Source organism: Elephantulus edwardii, unplaced genomic scaffold, assembly GCF_000299155.1.
Source record: "Elephantulus edwardii isolate Elephantulus edwardi_28Jun2011 unplaced genomic scaffold, EleEdw1.0 scaffold00289, whole genome shotgun sequence".
NCBI lineage: Eukaryota > Metazoa > Chordata > Mammalia > Macroscelidea > Macroscelididae > Elephantulus > Elephantulus edwardii.
In genome coordinates, this window is record NW_006400039.1 from 1,982,220 (window position 1) to 2,009,773 (window position 27,554).

The 27,554-nt window shown below is 59.3% G+C and overlaps 3 protein-coding genes across 3 annotated transcripts in view; 2 read left to right on the top strand and 1 right to left on the bottom strand.

Moving 5' to 3' along the window:
• The first annotated feature begins 10 nt into the window (after positions 1-10).
• UAP1L1 (UDP-N-acteylglucosamine pyrophosphorylase 1-like 1) lies at positions 11-3,752 on the top strand. Its single transcript, XM_006900657.1, has 9 exons — positions 11-26; positions 478-682; positions 891-1,066; positions 1,204-1,376; positions 1,469-1,662; positions 2,011-2,151; positions 2,725-2,910; positions 3,377-3,443; positions 3,663-3,752. Exons 2-9 carry the CDS (start codon positions 567-569, stop codon positions 3,750-3,752), a joined length of 1,143 nt encoding a protein of 380 aa, XP_006900719.1. The 5' UTR covers positions 11-26; positions 478-566.
• A 4,030-nt stretch (positions 3,753-7,782) lies between these two features.
• On the top strand, positions 7,783-22,456 carry MAN1B1 (mannosidase, alpha, class 1B, member 1). Its single transcript, XM_006900658.1, has 13 exons — positions 7,783-7,893; positions 8,043-8,151; positions 9,587-9,705; positions 14,162-14,367; positions 14,713-14,822; positions 16,898-17,083; positions 18,256-18,404; positions 18,648-18,836; positions 20,924-21,084; positions 21,196-21,316; positions 21,520-21,717; positions 21,797-21,928; positions 22,253-22,456. The coding sequence occupies exons 1-13, from the start codon at positions 7,783-7,785 to the stop codon at positions 22,454-22,456; spliced, it is 1,995 nt and encodes a 664-aa protein (XP_006900720.1).
• Positions 22,457-23,980: 1,524 nt separating this feature from the next.
• DPP7 (dipeptidyl-peptidase 7) overlaps positions 23,981-27,554 on the bottom strand; it is a 3,930-nt gene continuing 356 nt past the window's right edge. Inside the window, exons 2-13 of the mRNA XM_006900659.1 lie at positions 27,022-27,135; positions 26,749-26,888; positions 26,511-26,674; positions 25,905-26,040; positions 25,745-25,826; positions 25,505-25,668; positions 25,336-25,396; positions 25,015-25,133; positions 24,769-24,925; positions 24,554-24,618; positions 24,206-24,276; positions 23,981-24,098 (exon numbers count right to left, since the gene is read on the bottom strand). Coding sequence (XP_006900721.1) covers positions 23,981-24,098; positions 24,206-24,276; positions 24,554-24,618; positions 24,769-24,925; positions 25,015-25,133; positions 25,336-25,396; positions 25,505-25,668; positions 25,745-25,826; positions 25,905-26,040; positions 26,511-26,674; positions 26,749-26,888; positions 27,022-27,135 — 1,391 coding nt within the window. The remainder of the gene's footprint in view (positions 24,099-24,205; positions 24,277-24,553; positions 24,619-24,768; positions 24,926-25,014; positions 25,134-25,335; positions 25,397-25,504; positions 25,669-25,744; positions 25,827-25,904; positions 26,041-26,510; positions 26,675-26,748; positions 26,889-27,021; positions 27,136-27,554) is intronic.

Consider the following 27,554-nt stretch of genomic DNA (forward strand, 5'->3'; position numbering starts at 1 on the left):
CGCGCGCCGGCGCTGGGAGGACGAAGGTAGGGAAGAGGGTGGTGTCTGCGAGCCGCGGCGGGACCCCGTGGGGGCTGGGGGCAAGGCGGGGCGCGCTCCACTCGTTGAAGTGGCTTCGCCGCGCCCCGTGGCGAGGTCGCCGCCTCACGTGCCACCCTGCCGCCGGTGGGTGTGGCACTTCCGCGCACCCCCTGGCCTCGCTCCGCTACTGGCGCCTCCAGCGCCGGCACTCCGGGCCTCCGGCCGGGGCTGGCAGGGGGGCAGGTGCCCCCTGAAGGCCCAGGCAGGGAGCCGAGGACACCCTCAGGGCCTCCTCCAGGTGATAAGAGCAGGACACTGGGAGGATGTTGGGTCATTAACTGAACTGTGCTGCTCCGACCAGAGTCCAGAAGCCAGGGCATAGGTGTCTAAAGAGGAGTGGCAGTGAGCCCGCCCCCCCCCACCCCGGTAGTCCCGCTTGCTGCTCTCTGTCCCCAGGTTTCCGCCAGATTGCTCTGAACAGAGTGGCTGTCCTGCTGCTGGCTGGCGGACAGGGCACTCGTCTTGGCGTGAGCTACCCAAAGGGCATGTACCAGGTGGGACTGCCTAGCCAGAAGACCCTGTACCAGCTGCAGGCTGAGCGCATTCGGCGTGTGGAGCAGCTAGCCAGCGAGCGATATGGGACCCGCTGTACTGTGCCCTGGTGCGACCTCCCTGTGCCCTCCAGCCCACACGTCATAGAACTCCAGCCCTCCACCACACCAACCCAGTTTTGACCCCATGCTCAGCCCTGGGTAGAGCCTTGAGCCCATCAGACCAACTTCCAAGCCGATTGCCAGTGGGGGACTCAGTGCTGGCCCCGCCCCCCGAGCCTGCGCTGCCCTTCTGAGACAGCCTCCACCTGCCTGTAGGTACATCATGACAAGCGAATTCACTCTGGGGCCCACAGTTGACTTCTTCAGAAAGCATCATTTCTTCCACCTGGACCCTGCCAATGTGGTCATGTTTGAACAGCGCATGCTGCCTGCAGTGACCTTTGATGGCCGGGCCATCCTGGAGCGAAAAGACAAGGTCGCCATGGCCCCAGGTAAGGCCCAGCCCGCATCATGGTGGCACTGCAGGCTGGGAGGCTGAGAGGCCTGAGTGTGCCCTGGAGGGCGGGGTGGTGGCCTCTAGCTGTCCTCTTCTTTTCTGGATCTGGGAGCCCTCTTCTTCCCCTTGTAGATGGCAATGGGGGTCTGTATTCTGCCCTGGTGGACCACCAGGTGCTGGAGGACATGGCTCTTCGAGGCGTGGAGTTTGTGCATGTGTACTGCGTGGACAATATCCTGGTGCGCCTGGCAGACCCCGTCTTCATTGGCTTCTGTGTGCTGCAAGGTGCAGATTGTGGTGCCAAGGTGAGCTTGGCCCCCTGGCCCGAACCCCTGCCTGCTGGGTCCCTGCTCACTGGCCCCAACCTTGGGAACCCATTACCTGGTCTTGGCTCCAGGTGGTGGAGAAGGCTTACCCCCAGGAACCTGTGGGCGTGGTGTGCCAGGTGGATGGCGTGGCCCAGGTGGTGGAGTACAGCGAGCTCAGCCCAGAGGTCACACAGCTGCGAGCACCTGATGGGCGCTTGCTCTACAGTGCAGGCAACGTGTGCAACCACTTCTTCACCCGGGCATTCCTGCACACGGTCACCAGGTGGGCAGCCCGGGGACTGGGAGCATGGCCAGGGCTGCTGGCTGGGCCGGGGGTGGGCAGATGCAGGGCCAGTGAGTGGAGGTGTCTGCTGTGGGTGCCATGTTGAGAGCCTGGCTGTCGGCTCAGGACCAGCCAGAGACTCTGATGAACCTCTGTTTCCGCCTCTTGTGCTCCTGGTGTCTCGGTGCAGAAGGAGGCCTCCCTTGCTGCCTTCTCCCAAGGCCTGTGGACCAGGGTGCCTCTGCCTGCCCGCTCTGCCTGGCATGCTGTGAGAGGTGGGGGATCCTGGGCGTGACCCATCTGACTTTCATTTTTATCTTTTTCACCCATCGCCCCGTCCGGCTCCAGGGAGTTTGAACCCTTGCTGAAGCTTCATGTGGCCATCAAGAAAGTCCCTTACATGGACGAGGAAGGGAACCTGGTGAAGCCGCAGCACCCCAACGCCATCAAGATGGAGAAGTTCGTGTTCGATGTGTTTCCGTTCGCAAAGTCAGTGATAAGAGCGTCTCTTTCTTCTCCCTCCTCCCTGGGTCGGGGGTGGGCCCAGGCTCTGTGAACGCTCTGGAAGGGTTGTTTTCTGAGAGAGTCAGAGAGAAAACAGTCCCCAATGTGGGGCAGGTGAGGCTCTTCGGGCTGTGGACTTTGAGGGCCCCAGTGGTACCATCAGGACCTCCATCTGATGACACCTGAGGTAGGAGGCTTTCTGTAGATCAAGTTGGTGAGTGGGCCCCCAGGACTTGGCCTTCCTCCTGGGGGCCCCAGGAGCAGGATGGCAGGCCGGGGGTGGGAGGATGTACTTGTACAGGACCCCTGCCAGCCCCCAGAATCTCGGTAACTGCAATGCATATGAGTCAAGGCCACCCTGAAGGACGAGGCACCTCCTGCTGCTCAGAGCTCATGGGGCACATGCCTGGCTCACTGGCCTCTGGCCTGCCCGCCCGCACGTCTAGATCAGGGTCGCCCGGGGCCTCTGACCCACTTGCCCCATGTCTGGACTAGGGTCACCCAGGGCATGACTCACCCGCGGTGTCTGGCCAGGCTGCTGACAGACTTTTCCTGTAGGAACTTTGTTGCCTTTGAGGTGCAGCGTGAGGAGGAGTTCTCCCCGCTGAAGAACTCAGACTCTGCTGACAGGGACAGTCCTTCCACTGCCCGGCGTGCCCTGCTTACACAACACTACTGCTGGGCCCTGCAGGCCGGTGCCCGCTTCCTGGATGCCCATGGGGCCTTACTCCCTGCATCACCAGGGTGAGAGTGGAGCCTTTGGGGTCCGGGTGGGCTTTGTTGAATTCTGAAGACAGCTGGGCAGGGTGGGGGAGGACTCCGTGCTCACTGTCTGCCTTGCCTAGTGGCTGTAGTCGCCTTCAGGCTGGCCACCCTGGCCCTTCGAGGAGGATTCTGGGGCTGTTTCTGGTCTGACTTGAGGAACATCACTTGGCTTGGAGCAGGTTGGCTTCAGGCTCAGAAGCCAGAAAAAGAGAAAGGCGGAGAAAGACAAGCGCGTGCTGCTCAGCTCTGGGCAGGGCTGTGTGGGAGTCGTAGGGGGACCCTGTGTTCAGATCTGTTAGTGGTGCTCAGTCCCAGACAGGGGGGCATGGGGCAGGACCAGGGACCCCGTGGCCAGACTCACTGATGCTCAGCCTTGGGGTCCTGGGGACCCTCTGGCTGGACTTCTTGGCAGGAGACACTAATGAATGGCTGTCCCCTGCCCCAGGCTGCCAGACAGTGAAGACCCCCCAGCTGTCTGCGAGATCTCACCCCTAGTGTCTTATTCTGGAGAGGTGAGCACAAAAATCCTCTGGGCTTTCCGGGGTCAGGACTGGGTGCAGAGGTACCGAGTTCACATGTTGCCTCAGTTTACCAGCAGGAACAGTGGGTACAAGTTGCAGGGGACTGAGAGCCCGGGGAACATGGTGGAAAGACTCATCCAGCCTAGGGGTGGGCCAGCAGGGAAAGGCTTTGATGAGGGAGGAAGGACACGATGGCCTGTTTGCTTGCAGGGTCTTGAGTTCCTGAGAGACAGGGTGTTCCAGTCCCCTCTCATGCTGGATGAGGTCCAGGCCCAGGCTCTGCGATCCCAAGGGCCCTGACTAGCTGCTCCTGGCCGATCCCAGAGCCCTGGAGGAGATGAGACTGGAAGCGGGCCTCAGAGGAGATTCTCAGCATTTCAGGACCAAGGAGGGCGCTTGTCTGTGGACTCCAGGGGTTGGCCTCTCCCCTCGTCAGCCTCTCGGGGCCTGAGGCAGCTCCAGGGTTCTGCTGTGACCCTCCGCAATGGAATTCGACAGGACACCTACTTCTGTGCTGAGGAAGGCCAGCCCTCCACCTCATCTGCTGCTGTCACTGTGCCCTCTGCCATCACTCCTCACCACAGTGCTCAGGGCCTACTGGGTGCATCCATGGACCCAGGGTGAGTGCAGGAAGAGGGCAAGGCAACAGCGTCAGGTGACGCCTTATGGCTGTTAGACCAGAAACTTGGAGGATGAATGAAGTCTTAGTCAACTGTGTGCCTTAGGCCCCCACCCGTCAGCCCCCTACTGTCCAGCAGAGGTCCTGGGTTCAGGAGGGTCGTTGTGATCAAGGCCCTTCCCACTCAGGCCCTCCTGGAGACACTCTAGCTCCCTCTCATGTGTAGCCCCCCTCCCCAGTGGATATGGGCTGCTAAGTACCCACCAAAGAGCTGGCCTCTCTGCTTCATATACTGGAGTCTCCTTAAAGTTGCAGGACAGTTTGGAGGCACCAGGCACCCTTCCCTGATGCCCTCAGTGCTCAACCTGTATGTGATCGTAGCATTGCAAAGCAGCACTTGACCTTGGGGTGATGATGTCATTTTTCACCTGTGCAGATGAGATAATAGCCCATCATCAGCTGGAAAACAGCCCTTCCTGTCCTCATGCCTGTTCGGAATAAACAGTGTGCTGACTGGACCCCTCCCCTGTGGTGGTTTTTGGCCAGAGAGGGATGATGTTGGAGAGGCATGGGCTCTCCCTTCTGATGGCCTCTCCAGGGGCAGGTTCAGGGTCCCCACCTCAGTCTACTGACTCTTCTTCCTGTACTTCCTTTGTACTTCGTTTTGAACAGAAAACTCCAGTTCCCCTGGTAACCACTGCTGCAGGCAGGGACTTCTGAGGATAGGGCTGGGAATGCTACAGAGCTGTGCTTGGGAAGAGATGGCCAGGAAAGTGGGAGGGCCTTTCATGTGGGTTTTGGATGGGCTAGGGGCTGAGCAGGAGCTGCACAGGCTGTGAAGTGCTCCAGACCTGGGACCCAGGAGAGCTGAGGAAGCCATGGGCTCATCCCAGAAGTAGGTGGGGTTGCTGGGACGTGTAGGCCCAGGCAGCACCAGGGGCGAGTGGGCTGTCCCTCTACCCTGCCAAGACTGCTGGCCTGGACTTTGCACAAGGATATATGTTTTAAAGAACCCTAAATGCTCTGGTAGAAGATAGAAATGAGTGCAACAACTTATTCATTGTTAAAATGGAATTCCATTTTAATGGGTGTTTGGGGCAACAACCCAAACGTAGGGGGAAGGTGCTCAGCAGGGGGCGGGGCCAAAGCAAGAACTTGACCACGTGGGCAAGCTTACAGGGCTCACTAGTCACCAATGACAGCCAGCATTAGGTGACACCCAGTGACCCTGTGTCATCGCCACCATCCCTGACACATGGGAGCCCACTGCTGCAGTCACGGTGTCAGTCCGTCTTGTTCAGAGTCTTCCTCTTTCCCTGAACCACCTCCTTTCCAAGCAGTAGCACCTCCTAAAAAATGCCCAAGAGGAGCTGTGGTGGCTTGGCGTTTTACCAACCACCAGCTGCTCTGCAGGAGAAGGCATGATTAACTGGCTCTGAAAACTCCCTGGAGTGTCAGCTCTGGGCTGCTTCCCACTAGATGGTCCGTAACAGAACAACATGTCCAGAACATGTGAGACAAAGCTTTGCCTTCCTTGCCTGTAAGAACCACCCTGGTTGCACTTTCTGTAAGACGTATCTAGTTGTTCTCGTGGGAGTTCATTAAGCTACTCAGTGCTCTTCTCCAACACAACTCAAAGGCATCCTTTCTTGTGTCACCCTTATTTACTGTGCAGCTCTCAGATGCTCAGCAATTGATCCAAAAGGCCGTAGCCTGGATCAGGTGCACCTCAGTCTTTGCACTGACATCACTGGGCTTCTTGTGTCATCAGGTGCTATCAAGTTGAGCACAACTCATAGTGACCCTGTGAACAACACATGTGAACCCTGTCCTAGCTGTCCCCATCCTCACCATCCACCACTCACACCAGCCCGTTTCAGCACTGTATCGATCCAGTTCATTGAGGGGTTCTTGCTGGCCCTCCAGCTTTCCAAGAATGATGTCCTTTTCCACAGAACAGGCCCTCCTAAATGGAGGAAGAATGTCACAGTTGCCCCCAGGCCTGATGACCCCTTGAGGAGGCCCGATGATGTTTAAGGAGACCAGACCAGAGACTATCCTGGTAAGGCTCTAGGCCTGATCACAAAAGCCCACACCCAAGTTAATAGGACTCTCATCCCAAATTCCAAGCAAGATACCATCTTTCCTAGTTTTCCCTAAAACCTTATAAAAAGAAAGCACCCTTGACTGCCCTGGTGCCATTTTGACCTCGTGGTCAGACGGTCACTTGGCGTCCCTCTTAGAGCACGCAATATTCGTTTCTTGGGACCAGCTTCTTTCTTCTCATTTTATTTAACAGTAACACCATGCCCAAAGTATGTGTGACAAAGCTTCGTCATGCTTTCTTCGAAGGAGTGCTTTATCCAAGACTTTACCGTTCCTTCTTTTGGTAGTTCATAGGATACTTAGGACTCTTCTCCAACACCTCAAACTCAAAGGCACGGATTCTTTCATCCCTATTCACTGCCCAGCTCTCAGATACATAGCAAGACCATGGCTTGAATCAGGCACACCTTTTTTTTCAAACTGACAGCATTGCTCCTCAGTAATGTGGAAGGGAGGAAGGAGCTGGATTGACAGTGCAGAGTGACACGAGCAGGGCAGAGCCCAAGAGGATGGCGCTGGGCCAGTGCAAACTAGTCAGACCCTGGAGTCCTGCTTCTCCAAGCGGGCTGCGCAGACCTATTAAAGACTTTCTAAAGCAAAATCTGACTGCAATCTCAGAGGTAGGCGGTTCGAATCCACCAGATGCTCTGCTGGAGAAGGAGGGCCAATCTCCTGTACCAGTCGGATCTGATTTGACGGTACACACAAAAAAAAATTTAAAAAAATAAAGCAAAATCTGGGTGGGTCTCCCAAGTCCCACGAACCCAGAAACCTGGATACAAAGAGAATGAGATCGTTTTGTCAGGGGTTACCACGTACAAGGGCACCCCATGGCCGGTCCCTCGGATGGGAGAGGGTCCTTCTCGACCTGCCGTGTGGCCAGGCCCGCGTCGTCCCTCGCCGTGTCCTCGCTCCAGGTCCTCTCTCGAGTCCATGACCTCGCGCGGGGTCCGAGGCCAGGTCGGCTGTCTGGTCAGCCTCGTCGCCGCCAGGTGGTCCAGCCTTGCTGTCCCCACTGCCGTTCGCCGAGGCCCCCACCGCCGATCGCCGCGGTCCCCACCGCCGGTCGCCCCGGTCCCCACCGCCGGTCGCCCCGGTCCCCACTCCTGGGCAACTACGGCGCCCCGACCCCGCCTCCGCGCTCCTCCCGCCTGGGCGTCTCCCCATCCGGCCACACCCGGGCACCTAAAGCCCGGCCCTGCCGCTGAGTGGGAGGAGCCACGACCCAGCACTCTCCCGGCGGAAGAGCCCCAGCTTCATCGCGGCGGCCACGGCCACGCTCCCGAGGGATCTGCGCATGCGCCTCGCGTTGGCCCGGAGGCTGCAGGCGGCGCAAGCGCTGCGGCGTGTGAGCGTACCGCTCATGTGCGCCCCGTGCGCATGCGTGATCGGAACCAGCGGAGCTACGTGGCGTGCGTGGTTCGCGCAGGCGTCGTGTCCCGCGGGCTCTGCGCGTGCGCACTGGGGGCGCGGCAGGATGGGAGGCCTTCCGACCGAGGTACCATGGCTGCCCGCGGGTGTCGGGGAAGCGGGCCTCTCGGTGGCGGTCGGACTCGCGCCTCTTGACGTCGTCGGTGAGCGGGGCCCTCCGTGGCCGCCGCGGCCATGCACCCGCCGTCTCTGCCGCCGCCGCGCCGGGACTTCATCTCCGTGACGCTCAGTCCCGGCGAGAACTACGACGACAGCAAAGTGCGGCGGCGGCGCTCCTGCTGGAGGGTGAGGGCCGCTCGCCGGCGGAGGCGGCCGGAGGGCTGTCGGGGGGCCGCCGGCCTCCTCTGTGACCCCGCCGCTGTCCGCCGGCCCCGCGGCCCCGGCCAGCGCGGAGGTCGGGCCGGACGCTCAGTCCTGTTCTCTCTCCCGCCCAGAGATGGAAGCAGCTGTCGCGGCTGCAGCGGAACGTCGTCCTCCTCGTCCTCGCCCTGCTGCTCGTCTGCGGCCTGCTGTCCTACCTCACCTCGGCTGACCACTGGACAGGTGCGAGCCCGCTGACCCCGGGCTGGACCCCCGGGCTGCCCCGCTGACCTCCGGGTCGTCCGCTGACCCCGGGGTCGTCCGGTGACCCCGGGCTTGACCTCTGGGTCGTCCTCTGACCTCCGGGCTGCCCCGCTGACCCCCGGATCGTCCTCTGACCTCCGGGCTGACCCGCTGACCCCCTTGTCATCCTCTGACCCCCGGGTCATCCCCTGACCCCCGGATCGTCCTCTGACCTCCGGGCTGACCCGCTGACCCCCGGGTCATCCCCTGACCCCCGGATCGTCCTCTGACCTCCGAGCTGACCCCCGGGTCATCCCCTGACCCCCGGGTCGTCCTCTGACCTCCGGGCTGACCCGCTGACCCCCGGGCCATCCTCTGACCCCTGGGTCTTCCTCTGACCTCCGGGCTGGACTTCCGGGTCATCCGGTGACCCCGGGCTTGACCTCCGGGTCGTCCTCTGACCTCGAGCCCGTGGCCCGCCGTCCACCAGCGCGCATGGCGGTGACCGTCGGTAAGGCGGCCGCAACGTCCAGTGTCTGCAGCGGGAGGCCCTTCTGTCTCGCGGAGCGGCTGCGTGACCCTGATGACCCCGGGACTCTGCGGGTCACATCAGGGGGACCCGGGCTCTGGTCTGGCGAGGCCAGGCGAGTGGGCGCGGCTCTGGTCACCTCCCGTCTGAAGCTTGAGGGGAAATGGCCGGTGTCCGGTGGTCACGGGCAGCCCGGTGGGCGTGGCCGGGCAGGACGCCCCGGGTCTCACCCAGGGTCCGGCGTGCAGGGTGGGAAATGGCCTGTGTCCTGCGGGCGGGTGGACCTGAACTGCTGCCGTCCACTCGGCCCCTGCTCTCCGGGTGGCAGTCAGGGACCCGGACGGGAAGGCCTGTGACCAGGTGCTTGGGTCCAGTCGGAGGAGCTGTCCTTAAAGAAGCACCTTAAGTCCGTTTTGTTCTTGTTAGTTTCTTTTATTGGCTATTTAGCGTTTGCAATCACTTGTTACGCATCAGAGAGCTGGACAATGACCAGGGAGGACAGGAGAGTGGACGCCTTTGAGCCGTGGTGCTGGAGAGGAGTATTGAGGGTTCCAGGGACTGCTAGGAGAACAGATTCATCCTGGAGAGGGTTAAACCGGGCTCTGGGGCTCCGTCTGACATACTTTGGACATGTTGTCAGGAGGGACGGGTCCTTGGAGAGGGACATCATGCTTGGGAGGGCGGAGGGACAGCGCAGGAGGGGAAGACCCTCTATGAGACGGATTGATGTCGCACTTTGCTGTCGTCGTAGTTCTCGCCGGGACTGATTGATGTCGGGATGGGTGTGTCAGAGGCAGTGCGGTTGGCGCAGGAGAGAGCAGGGTTTAGGGCTGTTGTGCATAGGGTCGCTATGAGTCACGTAACAACAGCAACATTTAGTCTATGATAAAATGTTTCCCTGTTTAGCCCTGAAGGAGCAGAGGATGACAGCTGACTTTCCTGGGCTGAGACCAGTGAGCCCACCTGTCCTGCCACCTCCTCAGACAGCAGGTGCTGCCCAGGGCCGCCGAGAGCCCCGCCCGCAGGTACGTGTGGTCCCCAGAGCATCTTTCTTGTTGTTCTTGTTGTTGGTTTTGGTTTATTTCCCAAAGCATGTTTTGAAACATAAATGGTGTTTGTTTACTGGGAAGATGTTGCCTGCTGCCTGTGTTGGGCTGAAGACAGGATTTGAGGAAAGAGGAACATCCATGGTGTGAGCTCTGTGTTCCTGTTCCTGGGGTGACTTCTGTCTGTGTGGTCATGCACAAGGTCAGCGTTGTCTCTTTTCTCTCGGAGTGTGCGAGCCGGTAGGAGGAGCAGATGACAGGGTAGCCACAAATAGGTGTGTGCTTGAGGACACGTCTCCTCCATCCCGTGACTGGAGGCACCCTGAGGAGTAACTGGGCAGGTCCAGGGTGGCCAACAGTCCCCTGCAGAGTAGACTGTCATAGACCTCCCAGGTGTTGAGAGGCCTGGGGGGCAGCTGGCTTTGCAGAGGCCGTGGTCAGGAGAAGCGTGAACGTGTTGCAGGCAGTTGTGACTGCCTCGTTGGCTGCGATGTACCTGCACAGGTGACACTGGGTGTGATACAGAGAGGGAGACCCCTAGCTGATGGACCTGGAGCCTGGGGCCATCAGTGCTCCCATGTGGATCCACCCAGCCCTGTTGGTGATGTCCGTGGAGACTTGGGGATGGAGCGAGGGGGGCGGGGAGGCAGAGCCTTCAAGAGGGAGCGGTGGGGCTGAAAGTGCTGCTCTGGGAGAGTGGTCACTAGGTATCGAGTGAGAGCTTGCGCTGGTGGTAGTGCTCCAGGGTGGGCGGGGCCCTGGGGGGATGAGACCTTGGGGTACCTGCTTTAGGGTCTGTTGCTCATGCCTCAGGAGAAGCGCAGGTGAGCCCCTCAGGGCTGGGTAGTGGTTTTGGATACATGCAGGCCTGTCCCGCATGACACGCTGGTGACGGGGCAACCTGGCAACATCTAGAGGTGAGGTTGATGGGGGGCTGGCTTCCCCACACTGCCCCTTGCCCCCCATTTGCCCTTCCTCGAACTCCAGCAGGGACAGTGAACTGCAGAGCAGCTGAGGTGCACTTTGCACCCTCTCTTTGCCTCCACAGAGCCTGGGAGCGAGCAGAGCAGGCAGCACCAGTGCTGGGGTTAGCGGGGTGAGGCCACGTCCCCGTCACCCAGGTTTAATGCCAGAACACACTTCCATGGAATGCAGGGTACCAGGCTTGAAAGGCGGTAAAGGGGTGGTGACCCAGAATAATAAAAAAAGCGAGCGAGGTGAAGCAGTGGTTGCTGGGAGGAAGTCGCACCTATGGCTGAACTGGTCACCTGGGGGCCAGGAGCACACAGGTTCTGATAACCCTGGGGGAAGGCCATGTGCTTGGGCGCAGGCAGGCTGGGCGTTCTTGGTGAGAGTGCTGGTTCTGAACCGTCCGCCTTCCGATTAGCAGCCTTACCGTGCATCTGAAGGCACCACCACTGCCTCAGGGCAGCGTCAGGGTCACTGCGGGTTAGAACAGCTCTGCCCAGGACAGAGCGCCCTGGGGGCTCCTCAGAGACAAGGTGGTGACACTTACCGCACAGACTTGCCGTGGATGTGGAAGAAGACGTGCTTGGGAAAGTAGAGGACCCGAAAGCACAGGCCGCCCTGTTCTGTCCAGTGGACTGACTGACTGTGACGCTGTGAGGGGACATAGGACTCGGCTGACCCGCTCTGTTGTTCTCAGGGCTGCTAGGAGTCGAGCCTCAGCCCCCAACAACAGGTCAGGGGCAGCTGGGCAGCAGTGGGCTTTCGCTAGTGGAAGGGTTGGACTGCCAGTTGCCGAGCTGGCAATCTGAACACATCAGCTATGGGAGAAAGGGGGTGCAGCCTACCGTTGAGATTGTGTGATCATGACCAGAATATTTAAAGCTGTAAAGCATTTACAAAAGTGTTTTGCCAGGGGAGCTCTGGTGGCCTAGTGGCAGGAAGCTGCATTGCAATCCCAGAGGCACACGGTTCAAATCCACCAGATGCTCTGCCGGCAAAAGAGGGACAATCTCCTCCTGTACCAGTCAGATCTGATTTGACGGTACACACACACACAATAAAAATTTATAAAAAAGTGTTTTGCCTGCAAACAAAATCTCAAAAGTGGTTCGTGTTAGTGTGAGCTGTTGCAGTGAATCGCTCCATGGGCTGCTTCTAGCTGCTCCCACGGGAGGAGTGGGTGGACTCTGCCAGAGCATGGTGTGCCCGGTACTGATGCCAGAATAACAAGCCAGCCTGTCTGCAGGAAGTGCGGCCGGGGTGCTCATTACAGGCAGGGGTGGTGACCCTTGGGAAAGGACATCCTGCTGGGAAGATGGAGAGTGGAGAGTTGAAAGGAGATGGGTTGACGTAGTGACCAACAGTTGGCTGGAGGATCTTGGGGGTGGCGCAGGATCAGGGATGGTTCCGATCTGTTGTTCGACGGTGGCTGTGAGTCCTGGTCAGCTCGCAGGCACCTAACAAGGCAGAGTAAGTACTTGGGGCCTGCTGTGTCCTGGCTGGAGGTTGGAGGCATGCTGACTGCTCTCATTGGGTTAGAGGTCTCGACGCCTCCAGGCCATGGTTATAGCCAAAGCCAGGGCTTCCAGACTGGCAGTTTTCGTTGTAAATGTTGAGCAACGGGCTTGAAAGCAAAGCATATCTCTGTGTTCATTCACTTCCCTCCTTGAAGGGGAGCTTCTGGTGCTGACGTGGCGATTCCGGGGAAAAGAGATGGGTTCTGTCTGAGCAGTTTCAGGCCTCATGGAAACCTTCTAGAAGGTCAGCTCCAAGTGACAGAGTGCAGTTAGAGTGAGAATGGTCATTGGAGAATCATTTGTATGTACTTGTAAAGGTGGAGCATGGTTTTTTAAAAAATACCTGTACTTGCCTGCTGTAATGAGTGAAGCACTGCGCTCACAGTCGCCGCCCTCATCAGCTCACCCAGCTGTCACAGGTGCTTCCTGTTCACACAGGGGTCCCCCCCGGGCTGTGTTCACACCCGCACCTCATCATCAGCTCAGCCCAGCAGTCACAGATACTTCTGTCCATGCAGGGCCCCACCACAGGGCTGTGTTCACACCTGACCCTCATCCTAGCCTGTGGTCAGTCCAGTCACACATACTTCCTGTACGTGCAAGCAAGCACTCTCCCTCCCCTCTGTTCACACCTGCCCCCCCATCCTGGCCCCATGGTCAGCCTGGTCACGCACACTTCCTGTCCATGCAGACGTCCCTGCAGTTATACTGTCGCTGTCAGTGAAAACAGGATCCGGCTGGCTCTGCCCACATGCACCCACCTCAGAAACCACCAAGACTTGGAAACAATCTAGACCTCTGCTTTGTTTTCCTCATGGTGCTGGAGCCGCGCCCCCACGGGGGTGTTGGGGAACATGCTCTCCCCCTTGGTTTCTGGGTGCTGGCGCCAGCGCCCCGCTGTGTAGTCTCCTGCTGGAGGGGGCTTCTCAGCGTGGCTGCTCCCCACTCCTGGTCACCTCTCTGCGAGGCAGGTTCCTCTCTACCGGTGTCTCTGTTTCTGTAAAGAATGTGGACGAGCCCTGTGGGTTGTGTTCTGCCTCGCTAACCCTCTTGACATGGGATTTAGGCCACGTATGGTGGAGGCTGCAGCAGACTGAGGGGCCCAGCCCAGCCACATCAGCACGGCTTAAGGTGGGAGCTTGGGCTGGGCACAAGGTTCCCTCTGTGATGTTGGCGCTCTTTGATTCTAACCTCACCTCCAGGCCTCAAGGCTCTTTGTGATAATGAGGCAGGTTTACTGTGAGGGGTGTCTCTTCTGAGATAGAAAGGAGCCTTAACAAGGGAGCCGAGAGCGATGGATGGTGGATTGTAGGGTACAGGAGGAGGAGCAGGGAGCAGACCCAGCATGGGCACCCCGAGTCCTCACGTCCAGTCCCTGGCCTCTGAGAGAGCATGTTTCTGGGGTGGAGCCGCCCCTTGTGGTTTCTGGTAGCACAGCACTGGGAGCAGGGCTGAGCTGAGTGGCTGTGAAGACTTGGGGCTGGGGGTGTAGCCCTAAGGGTGGCCTCACTACTCTGAGTCTTTCCATGAGGGTCTTTGATCTGACCCTCCTGCCCCATGTTCATCCTGTGACATCCAAGCTGAAGTGTGGACCCTGTTTCAGGGCTGGAGTGGCCAGTGTATCTGTGTGTGTGTGTCCATGAATGTTTGCATCCTTGGGTGTGCATCCGTGTCTGTGGGTCTGTATGCCGTGTGTCTCTGTGGGTTTCCGTGTGTGTGTGTCTGTCTGTGGGTCCATGTACACATCTGGATGGATGGGTATCTGGGTGTATGGGTGTGTGTGCGCGCTTGTCCACGTTGGTGTGTTTTCGTGTGTGTGCACGTACACATGTCCTTAATCTGTGTGTGAGTATGTGTCCGTATGTGTGTATGTCCATGTATGTGCATCTGGGTAGTATGTGTGTACACATGCATCTGTGTCTTTTGTGTAGACGTGTGTGTCTTTGTAGGCAGCTTTGTACTGTGCAAGCATCCCTTATGACGTGGTCTTAATACAGAAGTCTCGGAAGCACTTGCGAAGGGCACCACCCAGCCTGCAGATCAAAGCCCCGGTAAAAGATGGGAAGGCCAGGACCCAGGATGGTGTGGAGCAGGGGAGAGCACAGCTAAGCGATACCCATGGGGAAGAGCCACACCAGCAGAGAACTGTCATTAGGTATGTCCCCCTGGGTATGACCACCAGCAGGGTGCTGTGTGGGAGTTCCCGCCTACAAGCCAGGGCAGAAGGCCTGGGGCAGAAGCGGAACACTGAGGGGGACATAGCCCTACTCTGCTTGCGAGGCTGAGAAGAGCCCTCTGCACTGGGGCCTTGGGCCATCCCCACCAGAACTGGCCCTTCCCTGGGATGGACGTGCTGGGAGTGGGGCTGGTGCTGGACTGTGGTTGCTTTGGACATAATGGGCCAGCAAGGACACCTGGGGCAGTGCCTGGGGTCCCTGTGCAAATGGACAGTGTCCTTGTGGGACCACAGTGCTGAGCAACTTCTCACTGTCTGCTGAAGCTGGAGAGGAGCCGTGATCGAGCCTGAGCAGGGTACGGAGACCCCGTCGAGGAGAGTGGATGTCCAGACCCAGCGGCCAGCCCCAGAGGCCAGGACTCAGAGAGCATCAGGTGAGGCCTCTTCCACTTCATGGACAGCTGGTATCTTCAGTGTGCACTAGTGATGCCCGGGCAGACTAGGTGTTTGCTCAAAGTCCCTGCAGACACAATTGCTGGGCCCCTGCACCTAACTCCACCCCAGGAAGACTTTGGGCCTTACACCCTGTCCCAGATCTGCACAGTGACAGGAGGCTGTCTGGGGACACAGGAGTCTCCACTCGGTGCGAGCATCATAGCCCTGTCCACATCCCAGCCTCACAGGGTGGTGACACCATCACAGTGCCTCCTGTGCCTGGCCCTCCTGTGCCCACTGTACAGACGGAAAGGCTGAGGCCTCTGTGGAAAGCACCAACTTGCTGTGGTGGGGCCCCGAGGCAGACCCACAGCCATACTGCTAGGGGCAAAGAGGGCTTGTGGGCATTTCAAATGGACAGCCAGCCCGTGGATGTTAGCAGAAGTGGTCAGCAGACCAACTCAGAGAGGTTCACAGTGAAGCTCGAGGTGCTTGTGTGCTTGTGCACATCTACACAGAGGTGGTCTGGGCACGAACCAGCCAGTGAAGTGCCCAGAGGTGCTACGAGAGTAGAGGAGACTGGCTGGTGATAGCTTCATGGAGGGGTCACACAGCTGGGCCATGGGTAGGACTGCCCAGCCTTGAGTCATCCCCACTCTGAAGGAGGCAGGAACCACCAGTTCTAACCAACAGAGGTGGCTTGTTTCCTGGGTCTTGGGCCTGTGAGACCACCTGCGCAAGTATCCCACAGCGCCGATGTGAGAGGCTGAGTGAGTCTGCACCAAGCTGGGATGTGGCCATGCTCAGCCTCACAAAAGCCTGCTCCTCTCCAGCACACCCCTCGAGGCCAGCTCTTACAATCCGCTGTACCTTTCTCTTTTTCACAGTGTCCTTGGCGGGTGTAGGGCCAGGAAGTGTGACTGGAGCTGGAGTTGCCAGCCAGCTAGAGGAAACAGAAGGGGACCAGAGGCTTCGGCACACCAGCCAGCAGGGGTGGGCAGGGCGTCCAGTTGCCGCTTTGCCTGACGTAATTCATTGGGAACATTCTAGTTGGGCGTATAGACACTGTTCATTCTTCACTGTTGCACTGTCTGCCTTGTGCGGCCGTCAGTCCTAGAGGACACCGTCTGTCCACAGAGCGTTGATACTTGGGCTCCAGGCCCTCCCACAGCCTTGCACTACTAACCCAGCACTTGTGTAGGGTGGGGACCAGAACACTGCAGGAACCTCACCAACAGGCCAGAACGTGCTCACCGTCCTTGTGAGAACTACTCAGCCTTTTGTTGTTCTCAAAACCTTAACAAAAATTACCCTCCTGGCACATGCTGTAGTCTCAGCGACGGACTTGGAGGCTGGAGCAGAGGAGCGCTCCCTTTAATGTGGGCTGTGCCAGGCAGCGTGTTCATGCTGGAAGGACAGCTGAACACTTCCATGAGCTTAGGGAGGGCGCGAAGGGGCAGTGCTTCCTTTTCTGTTAGGATTACTGAGTGATGGCTGTCTCGGGTGAACAACACTGTCCTGTGCAAGCACCTGAGGGCTAGTGAGAAAAGTCAGCAGGTGCGGAGTCCCAGAGAAGGAGGCCCTTTGATGCCCCATGTCCAGCTGACGTGACCTGAGCCCCCGAGGTGGCTCACTTCAGGCCCTGCATCCTGAGTTCAGAGGACCTCAGTGTAGCAGCAGCCTGGACACTGTGCTTCCAGATAGGGCACGCCCCTTGTGGTGTGGATACTGGGTTCCATAGGGGCACCAGCCTCCTTTGTCCTGGGCGCTGGCTCGACAGAACTTGAGGCTACACGTTTAGGGTGTCCTTATCAATGTTTGATGCTTCCCATACTTCACCACACCCCTGTGGACTCTGCTTGCCTGAGGGGATGCCCAGGACGTCTGCCCAGTACCCGCAGTGCGAGGTCGGCTCCATGGGCAATTTCCTGACAGCTGGACGGGACAGGGGCAGGTGCTCTGGTCCGGTGGCAGCTCCGGGCTGGGTCCCTGGCCCCAGCAGTGAAGACCACCCTCGTGTGGACGGCACCAGAGGGAGGGGCACGTCCACAAGCCGCTCTTGTTGCCCCTGCAGCGCCCCCGAACAAGCGGCAGGAGGCCGTGGTGGATGCCTTCCGTCACGCGTGGAAGGGCTACTGCAAGTATGCGTGGGGCCGTGATGAGCTGAAGCCCCTGTCCAGATCCTTCAGCGAGTGGTTTGGCCTTGGACTCACCCTGGTTGATGCTCTGGACACCATGTGGATTCTGGGCCTGACCCAAGGTACTTGCTGAGCCTGGACTGGGTCTGCGGGGGTGGGGTCTGGGTGTCCCCACATGAGGTCTGTGTCCACAGTGTCTAAGGGCGTGGAGTAGGGCTGACCGCTACATCACATCTGTGTCCACAGCTTCTGAGGGGCAGGGTGGGGCTGACCCCTGCAGTAAAGCTGTGTCCAGATTTGCAGATCAAGTCTCTCCATAGTGTTGGCTCCAGACCTGCAGCTTGTGGGTTCTAGGCTGCGTGTGCCGGGTCTAGGAAACCAGGCTCACCAGCATTGCCCCAGGCTGGTTCTGACTGTGGTCGTCCTGCGGGACACAGTGGAATGGCCCACAAGCTGGTTTCTGTGGCTGTAAACCTTTAGGGAACCAGACTTTCTCTGTAGCAGCTGCTGGTAAGTGTCATTGGGTCAAGTAAGATTCAGAGGTGCAACCTGAAGCTGTGAATACAGATCTGAACTGGGTCCTGCTGCACTGTCTTCATGATCTGCGACGTCCTTGATCCCATTGTCACAGACGCTTTGTCGATCCGTCCTGTTGGGGGTCTTTGTCTCCTCTGACCCTCTGCCTTCCCAGCACAATGTCTTGTTTCTGAGGACCAGCCTCTCCTGATGGGGCCCAGAGTACATGGGACGGAGTTTCACTGTCACTGCCTCAGCAGCAACCTGGTTCCCCTCCTTCAGGACAGATGGTGATGGGTGCTACTGCGTCGAGTATGAACAGCAGATCTGAACCCTGTCCTGTTCCATCCTCAAGTCTGACACGCTCGAGCCCGTTGCCACAGTCACTGTGTCAGTCCACCGGGTTGAGCGTCCTCCTCTCCTTCACTGTCTCTCTGTCTTTCTAAGCATGATCTCCCTCTCCGAGGACTGCCCGTTTGTGTTAGAGGCTAGTGCTGACCACGTTTGTTGCTGGGCCCCTGAGGCCACATTGGTTCCTCTGAAGGAATATTTGGAACATTTGCTTCCAGTGTTCTGAGCAGGCTGTGTGGTGGCCTCTGTTTGGAAACCATGTGGACTTAACACATTGGTGATTCCTCCTCTCTGTACAGAGTTCACCCCTGGAGTTAAAAGTGACACTGAAACCCTGCAGGAGTGATTGCACGGGGCTCAGGTAGACCTGGAAGTGGGCGAGGGCCAGTGGCTCCTCACTCGTGTGACCGCGCTGTTTGTGTTGTAGAGTTTGAAGAGGCCAGGAGGTGGGTGTCTACTAAGCTATGGTTCCAGAAGGACGTGGACGTCAACCTGTTTGAGAGCACGATCCGGATCCTGGGGGGGCTGCTAAGCACCTACCACCTGACGGGAGACAGCCTCTTCCTGGAGAAAGCCGTGAGTGCCTAGCCGCTCCGCAGTAGCCAGCGACCTGCAAGTGCTCAGGGAGAGTGGCCTCTCCCTGTTGTCATCACTGCCCTTCTGAGCCTCAGTTCAGGCTGTGCATGTCTGACGAGGCGCCCACAGCTGACCCTGAGCTTGCTGACTCCAGCATCTTCCCTGCCCTCGGTGGGTGGCGCAGGTGACCCAAGAGGATGGAGAAATGGGGCCTGAACAAGGGGCTGTGCTCTCTCCCCTCAGAAAGATTTTGGACAGCGTCTGATGCCTGCATTCAAGACCCCCTCGAAAATCCCCTTCTCTGATGTGAACATTGGCACTGGCAATGCCCACCCTCCCCGCTGGACCTCCGACAGCACGGTGGCCGAGGTGACCAGCATCCAGCTCGAGTTTCGGGAATTGTCCCGACTCACGGGAAATGAGCAGTTCAAGGTAGGTCGAGAGACTGCCTGCAGCCAAGGGCGCTTTCTCGGGGCCTCGTTGCCACACCTGTAGGTGACACGGGAGGGCTGAAGCACAGCCTTGGTGGGCGTCCACCGAGTCCCGCTGGGGTTGTTGCTCTGTGGCGCCCACTGGAGCCCAGTTCTTGCCTCCTTGCTGGTTGTGTAGGTGGGCAGTGCTGTGTTTGTCCCGAGTATGGGTTGGTTCTTCATTTTGTGTGTGTAGGTGGACAGTGTCTTGTCCACTCGGGCTGTGTTTGTGTAGGATGGTGATGCTGTGTTTATCCGTGTATGGATTTGTTTTTTCCACACTCTGTGTATGTGTGTAGGTGGGAGGGCTGTTTGCCCACCCAAGTGTGAGCCAAGTCCCTGCTGGGCGTGTGGCTCTCACCCATGTCTCTGGCGAGCAGAGCGGGAGGGCACCTTGCAGCCCGGGTCCTGCTGCATCCTTGCATGCTTGCTGGGTGCACACTCGGGAGAGCAGCGGCATCTCAAGGACACGCCAAGCTCTTCCCTCAGCAGCTGCACCGTTCCCCCTTACGCCCTGGGGAAGCTGTCAGGAGCTGTTGTACGTGAGGGGTGATGCTGCTAACCATCATGTCAGGGGTTCACATCCACCAGCCAGCACTCAGGAGGACAGGCAGCTGCTCCTGTGAAAGCTGATTATCTGAGGCCAGCTGGAGGCCAGGCATCAGGAGTCAGCCCAGAGGCAGAGTCAGGTGTCCTGGGCAGGCTGAGGAGGAGGCCCGAAGGCCTGGCAGGCTCATAGGCAGGCAGCACAGCACATGGACACACACCGCAGTGGTTTGGACCCTCCTGCCTCTCTGCAGGAGAAGGAGGGAGTCTGCTTCCCGGGAGAGCTCCAAACTCAGAAACCTTCTGTCCACTGTCCTGTGGGGTCACTGTGTCAGAATCCACTCATCTGGGCATGATGGGAAAGGCTGCTGGCAGCAAGCAGTCTTCTCCAGGGCTTCGTGGCTGTTTATAGTGAAAATGCAGTGTCCGTGTGTCTTTAATGACACTGTCAGTCCACCGTCTTCACTGCTCTTGCTTTGTCCTAGATTTAGTCAGGGAACGCCATCTTTTCAAACCCCCCAGCGCCCCATTCCTTGAGCGTGCCGGCTCAGCAGTGGCTGTGGGCTTGCGTTGTGGGGCAGGTCCAGCACTTCTTGTTCAGTTCACTTTCAGGTCTTTCCTTAATTGTCCTGTTGGAGATGGAGGATGGCTTTTTGGAGAGTGTGCCTGGCCTCGTAGGCTGTGCTGTGTGGAGCACTATCTACTGCTGCCTGCACCTGCCCATGCCTTGCTCCTTTGTTCTGTGTGACGGTTTGTGTAAGGGCATCAGGGGGGCTGAGGTGAGTGACAGGGCCTTAGGGACAGTGAACATGTGCCATTCACATGGCCCACAGACACTCAGAGCATCGCCTTTGATGGTGTGTGGTTCACACAACCCAAGCCTTGCTGATGCCCACATGCAGGACCCAAGTTGTATCTGGCGTCCTTCCACAGGGTGGGGTAGACCAGGGTGCAGCTCTGTCCCTGGTCCCTTGGGGCCATCAGATGCATGGCAGGATGAGAGGCAGGAAGTGCCAGAGTCCTTCCACTGCCTCCTCTTGAGAGTAGATCAGTTCTGGGAGGGTGGCCCTCCGTCCTGCACAGCCCTGCTCAGCATGCCCCCAACAGCCCCAAACAACCCTGTTCAGCTCCCCACATCACCACTCAGCCCCCTACAGTCCCACACAGCCCCCCTACAGGTCTGTTCAGCCCTGCTCAGCTCCACACATCACTTAGCCCCCCATGGCCCCCCACAGCCCTATTCGATGCCCCGGTCAGCCCTGCTTAATCTCACTACAGTTTAGCCCTACATCCCCCCTGTCCAGCCCCCCTGCACTCCCACTTCACCCCCCACAGCTGCACTCAGCCCTGTACAGAGCTCCACAGACCCTGACAGTCCCCATAGTCCTGTTTAGCCACCACCATCTTCAGCCCCTACAGCTCCTGGCAGCCCTCCCTACAGCTGGTAGTCCCCCAGCTCCTGGCAGCTCCCCCCAGCCCTTTAATGCTATCTTCTCATTGCAGGAGGCTGTGGAGGAGGTGACACGGCGTGTCCATTCGTTGTCTGGAAAGAAGGACGGGCTGGTCCCTATGTTCATTAACACCCACAGTGGCCACTTCACACACCTGGGAGTGTTTACACTGGGTGCCAGGGCTGACAGCTACTACGAGTACCTCCTGAAACAGTGGATCCAGGGGGGGAAAAAGGAGACACAGTGAGTCTCCCCGACCTGGTGTGGGACCCTGACCTGGTGCAGGGGTGGGCCCTGGGTCCTAAAGGCATGGCCTCACCACAGGCTCCTGGAAGACTACATGGAGGCCATCGAGGGCATCAGGAGGCACTTGCTGCAGCACTCGGAGCCCAGCAAGCTCACCTTCATTGGCGAGCTGGCTCACGGCCGCTTCAGCGCCAAGATGGTGAGTGGTGACTGCAGGGGTGCTGGGGGCTGCCTGGCCTCCTAGATGGGGCTGGCCCAGGTGCTGCCAGCCTGTCCTTGGGAAGACTGACACCAGCAGAGGGACGGGTGATAGAGCAGCCCGGCTGGAGCTGGTCCAAGTTCCACCTCCCAAGTGGACACAGGTGGCTCTGTGCATGTGCTTAGGGACCCTCTGGTTTCCAGGACCACCTGGTGTGCTTCCTGCCCGGGACCCTGGCCTTGGGTGCCCACCACGGGCTGCCCGCTGAGCACATGGTCCTGGCCAAGGAGCTCATGGAAACCTGCTACCAGATGAACCGCCAGATGAAAACGGGGCTGAGCCCGGAGATCGCCCATTTCAACATGGTCGCCCAGGAGGGCCACCAGGACGTGGAGGTCAAGGTGAGCTCTCGAGCCCCGGGACGCCCGGGACGGGACGCCCAGGAGCCAGTGCCAGCTCTGAGGCAGCTTTTCCCCACAGCCAGCAGACAGGCACAACCTGCTGAGGCCCGAGACGGTGGAGAGCCTGTTCTACCTGTACCGCCTCACCGGGGACAGCAAGTACCAGGCCTGGGGCTGGGAGATCCTGCAGAGCTTCAACGCCTACACCAGGGTGAGGCTCCAGGCCTGTGGGCGCCAGGCCGCTTGTGCAGATGCTCGGGGGGTGAGGTGGGCATAGAAATGCGAGAACAGATGTCTCAGGGAGCTGTGTGGACACCCTGCAGAGCTGATGCCCACGGGCTGGGGGACACTCACGGAATGCTGGGACACTTGGATAGCTCATGAGGGATGGACGCTCGGGGTGGTGGACACATTTGGGGTTAGGTGCTTGTGGGGGGTGGAAGTTCATTGAAGGTTGGCGTTTTCCAAGGGCCCAGTCTAAAACGGGAGGAGGGGTGTCTGAGAGCTGCTGACTCTGGCCTTGGTGCCTGCGCAGGTCCCCACAGGTGGCTACTCTTCTATCAACAACGTCCAGGATCCCCAGAAGCCGGACCCCAGGGACAAGATGGAGAGCTTCTTTCTGGGGGAGACACTGAAATACCTGTACCTGCTTTTTTCTGATGACCCAAATCTGCTCAGCCTGGACACCTACGTGTTCAACACAGAGGCCCACCCCCTGCCCATCTGGACTGTGACATAGGGCCCAGGGACCCTGACTAGCAGTGGGCAAAGGCCACCTGACTGGGAGGCTGGACGCGCCGTGGGCGGAGTCTCGTCCTCAGCCTTACCGTGGGACTCCCGCTGGTCATGTCGGCCCTCAGGATCCCAGTCAGCCTGGGATGCTGCCCAGTGGGCAGCTATGTAGATGCTCTGAGGGCCAGTCACTGGTCTCGGGGCAGCAGCTCTGGGCTCCTTCCCATCTGCACCTCCAGACCAGGAGGTACAGGAACGTGGGAGCATAAATACAGCAGGTGTGCGTTGACCTGGGTGCCCAGCCCTGTGGCCCTGTCCTCCTTCCTTGAGACCACATGAATTGTGATGGGATTCCAAAGCTGTGACCTTGGGTCTGCAGGGCTCAGGACACAGGCCGACTCCAGCCACCTGGCCTGTGGGAATCCAGCCTGTGGGCCTTGTGGTGTCTGTGCTCCATGGGACAGCGTGCTCAGAGCTGCTCAGGGCTGGCTCTCGTGTTTACACGTCGGACTCAGGGATTCCCAGCTGCCCAGCCGAGCGGGGCCCTTCCAGGCAGGACAAAGGATCTGCTCTTGAACAGGCCAAGTGGACCATGTCCAGAGCATGTGGGGGGTGGGGAGGGCAGTGCTGTTGCCATGCTCAGGGCAGAGATGTGGAGGGGCATCTGCCAGGCCCTGCACCCAGGTGGGTGGGATGGGGAACTGCCTTGGATGTGGCCATGACCTCCAGGTCGGGCTGTGTCCCTGCTCTCTGGGACAGGGACCCTGGAGAGTGATATAGCTGGCCCCTTCCATGTCTGCCCTTCCCTTAGCCTCACCCCGGTGTAAAAGCGGCCTACACACCAGACCCTTTGTCCTCTGTGGACTGTGCCTGAGTGCAGCAGACTGCTGGTCACTGTGTGGAGGGGTGACTCCTGCACAGAACATGGGGTGGCCCTTCAGTCTCGGTCCTGAGCCTCAGTGGATCTGCACTGTCTCAGTGAAGCCACCCATTTCCAGCCTTGGGGCACATGCTGCTCACAGGGGTGCCTGCCTGTGCAGCTGCAGCCTCACCCCACACAGCAGAGTGTCCTGTTATCCTAGATGACCAAAAGCTAGACTTCCGGATTCTATGTTTTATTAAACGGATCACTTATTTCAGGAGCTTGCCGTGTGTGTTCATTGCCCCAGGAAGAAGGGCAGAAGTGGAACGTGTGGCTGGTGGGTGTCAGCACCCAAGTTCGGGGTGCACCTGGGGTTGTAGGGAAGGGGGAGGTGCCAAGTTCCCTCCCAGGGTGCTCAGAGCCTATCAGTTGCCGACTTGGTATCCAGGGCCCTGGGCCACTCGTCCCTCCCCAGAGAGAAGCAGCTCTTGACCAACACCCTGCAGCTTTATTAGGAGCCCCGCCTCCCTCAAGTGGGTCCAGCCTTGGCTGGGGTGGGGCACTCCCTCAGTCAATCCCACCAGCCTGCAAGGAGAGGGGCTGGGGGGGGGGCACAGCTTTTCCCATGCTGCCGTTCTGGTGACAGGCACAGGACGTGCAGCCCAGGGCCTACTGAGGCCAGGAAGAGCTCAGCTCCCACTTGGCCACCTTCACCCACTCGTGAATGAGGGTGGCTTCTAGTTTCCGGGCCTCCATGACTGACACAGGGTCTGCTGGGTTGGACCCCCTGAAGAGCAAGGCCAGATGGTGAGCCCACGCACCTACCACCGAAGCTAAGAACAGAGTGTGGAGACAGTCTTGTCCCCCCGACCCCATGGCGGGGTGGGACTGTACCTGAGATCCAGGTGGTGGGCTCCACCCTCGATGGTAATAGCAACGACTGAGGCGCTCAGATTGTTGTGTATCTGTGTCATTGAGAGAAATACATGAGCTGACAAGAACATCCACTGCTGTCCAGCCCAGCTCAAGTCCAGCCAAAGCTGTAACAGAAGTGCATAGCCACAGCACACAGCAGACAGGACAGGGCAGCTACTGGGTGGACACCCAGGTTCAATTCAGGAAGAGAAGCAAAACAGGCAGAAATCTGGCACCAGCCAAGGATAATGGAGGCAGTCTGAAAAGTCACAGGTCAGCAATCAAAATGAGTCCTGCAGAGTCCCTTCAGCCAGGCCCCGCACTCACCCCGCCTCCTGCCCATGGGTCCAGGTCACCGTTGGAGAAGATGATGTTACTGTAGGCTTTGAGGTCTGAAAGAGCAGGGCAATGAGGGGGCCACAGGGAGAGTGGGTGGCGGTCAGGGTCTGCTCTTAGGGTCAAGGTGGGCATCAGGCCCTGACAGGGACAGGGTAGGGCCGACCCCATGCAGTAGGCAGGGTGCTGCCCCACGCCGGCCGTACCTGCGCCCCCAAAGTTGGTCCGCAGCCAGTCAGATCGAGGCCACACGCCCCACGTTTCCATGCAGTACTGCTGGCGCTGCTCCTCCGAGAACTCGAGCTCAGGAAACATGTCCGTCACATTGTTGCTTGCAAAGGTGAGGCTGATCTGCGTGCAGGCCTGTGGGCACACACCCAAGAGGTCAAGACACGACTGCATGGCCATGGCATGGAGATCGGCCAGCGCTGGCCCACCCCAGTCCCCTCTACCTGGTAATCCCACGCCTGTGAGTCGCTGCCCGAGCCGCAGCCCGTGGGGTCTGCGCAGCTGCGGTACTGCTGGTAGATGTCGTAGCAGGGCTCGGACCCCGAGGCATTGTACAGCAGCCCTGGGGAGGGGGGTGCGAGGGCACTGTGCTGAGGGCCCCAGGAAGCACCCTTGCCTCACCCAAGGGTCATGCCCTGTGGGACGTGAGGTCTGTGTGCCTGAGGGGACAAGGATCCTTCTCTAGGACTCCAGAGATCCCTTGAGCAGTGCCCCAGTCCCACCCCCTGGAGGCAGCACGTCCACCTTTCCTGACCCAGACTCACCCACCAGTGCGCGGAGCCCCGCAATGCTGTTGCTCTCCTCCCGCAGCCGATCACAGCCGGCCTGGGAGGAAGGGGCTCCTCAGGAGTGGGTCCTCTCAGCCAACAGCCCCTCACCGCAACCTGCCCCTTGGATCCCAGGGTCTGGCCCCCTCCCAGCAACGGCCCTCACTTTGACGGGGTTGGCCGGAAGGGGGCCCAGGAAGTCAGTCGGGTAAGGGTAGTCCATCATGGCCAGCACTGTGAAGGCATTCCTTGCAAACGCAAACAGCTGGGGCAGGTCCTTGTCGGACAGCGACTGGCAGACACCGAACTTCTGGCCCACAGTGTTATAATCTGTTGGAAGGTGTGAGAACCAAGGCTGCAGATGAGCCTAGGGGGCCACTGGCGGCTGGAGGGTGGCCCACCTCACCTTTCTGTGAGAATAAGTCCTTGATCTTCTGGAAGGCTTCCCGCACAACCTTGACACAGTTGGGGCTCTGGTCCTCAAAGTCCTGCAGAGTAGAAATCACTGTTGTATTCTCAGTTCCCCTGTGGTCCCCCAGCCTCCCAGGCCTGAGGGCCTCACTCACAGTGGTGACATCCCGGAAGAACTGATAGGAGTCCCCAAGACCAGCCACTGCGAGGAGGGGCGCACTGGCCGCCAGGGCGCCTGCCACAAGGTGGGGGTACTTCATCCGCATGTAGGTGCTTAGTATGCCCCCATAACTGGGCATGGATAATGTGGAGAACAGGTCACAGATGGGCATGCACCCAGTCCTGGACACCACCCCGCTTTCCCCCTGAGATTCCCTACTCTCAGTCCCCACATTCTCTCTCTCCTCAGAAGCATGTGGATGCCCCAAGAAGAATTTTATGAACTTCCCCAGACGCATGGGCACCCAGATATGCCCACCTGCCACGGTCATTCATCTCTAGGTCAACAGTGGAGGAATTTCCCCATCCTAAAATAGGGCATGTGGGCCAGTGGGAGGGGGTTAGGGAAGCAGACAGCCTGTGAGGCTGAAGAGTCAGGTAATGGTGAGCTAGAGAATCCCAGGACCCCACGTGCCCTCAGTCTCAGTATTGGGGGGAAGCAAAGGGTAGAGCTGGGCTGTTGGTGCTGGTCAAGCATGTGCCCCAGAGTGGGCAGTACCAGCCACAGGAGCTGGCCCTGTCTGACCTGTCCACAGGCCCACCTGCCACCAAAAGCGATTGTAGGCGTGTCCTGGGCCCCCAGGTGCATCCGCAGGGCCTGCAGCAGCCGAGCAAAGTCTGCCAGTGCCTGCTCCACGGTCAGCAGCTCTGTGTGCCCGCGATGTGTAGACTCTGGGCCGAATGGCAACGACTTCCCGTAGTACCGCTGTGGATGATGGTCGGCCGTGACCCACCTGCCCGCAGGACCACCTCCCTTGGGGACCCCAGCCTGATACCCACGTGCTCTGCAAAGACCACCAGGGCCGCCTCCTGGGCCGCCAGCTCCAAGATGAAGCCCGAGTTATTGGCAAACGACCACACGTCTCCTTCATTCCCCGTGTAGAAGAATATGGGGCCCTCATCCTTCTTCCAGAACTTCTCTGTGGGTGCAGGCAAGCAGGGATCAGCCCACGGGGGTCTCCCCGCGGGGGACTCTTGCAAGTGTCGATGGCCCTGCCCTCTGGGTCACCCTGAGTCCCTGCCCTGGCCCCCACTGCCCACCAGCAAGCAGACCTAAGAGCAGGAACCTCTGGCGGAAGGTCTTGTTGCCGAACCTCTCAAAGTTGAAGTGGTCCAGCAGCTGTTCAAAGTAGTGCTCCTGGAAGCCGGGATCTGTGTCCCTGTGGGCTGTGGGGACTCAGGGTGCGTTAGGCTGGACTGGGGGGGGGGGCGGCTCCATCTGCCTCCTTCACTGGCCCTGCCCTACCTCACTGGCCAGAAGGGCCTCTTCCGGAACTGGCTGTCCCCACCCCTGCAGCAGCCTGAGTCCCTACTTAGCACAGGCCCAGACCCTCCCACGACAAGGCCCTGACCACTGTCCACAGCAGCCTGAATCCCCAACTGGCCTGCCTCCCTCCCTGACGCAAACCCTCGCGCTGCACCACCCCCTTCCACCACAGCAGCCTGACTGCCCCACCCGTAGGCAAAGTACTCCAACCAGCCTGTCCCCACAGTGGTCAGTTCCCCATCCCTGCTGGTACTGCCTCCCCCCCAGTACCGTCCACCCCTGTACCACCTCCCCCACAGCTTCCCCCACCTCCACCCCT

Excerpts from the sequence above, each read along its gene's own strand:
- MAN1B1 (XM_006900658.1), top strand. The coding sequence starts at position 7,783 with ATGCACCCGCCGTCTCTGCCGCCGCCGCGCCGGGACTTCATCTCCGTG. Across the intron at positions 7,894-8,042 it reads GGCGGCGCTCCTGCTGGAGG|AGATGGAAGCAGCTGTCGCG; the intron begins GTGAGGGCCGCT and ends TCTCCCGCCCAG. Across the intron at positions 18,405-18,647 it reads GCCTCTTCCTGGAGAAAGCC|AAAGATTTTGGACAGCGTCT; the intron begins GTGAGTGCCTAG and ends CTCTCCCCTCAG.
- UAP1L1 (XM_006900657.1), top strand. The coding sequence starts at position 567 with ATGTACCAGGTGGGACTGCCTAGCCAGAAGACCCTGTACCAGCTGCAG. Across the intron at positions 2,152-2,724 it reads GATGTGTTTCCGTTCGCAAA|GAACTTTGTTGCCTTTGAGG; the intron begins GTCAGTGATAAG and ends CTTTTCCTGTAG. Across the intron at positions 3,444-3,662 it reads TAGTGTCTTATTCTGGAGAG|GGTCTTGAGTTCCTGAGAGA; the intron begins GTGAGCACAAAA and ends GTTTGCTTGCAG.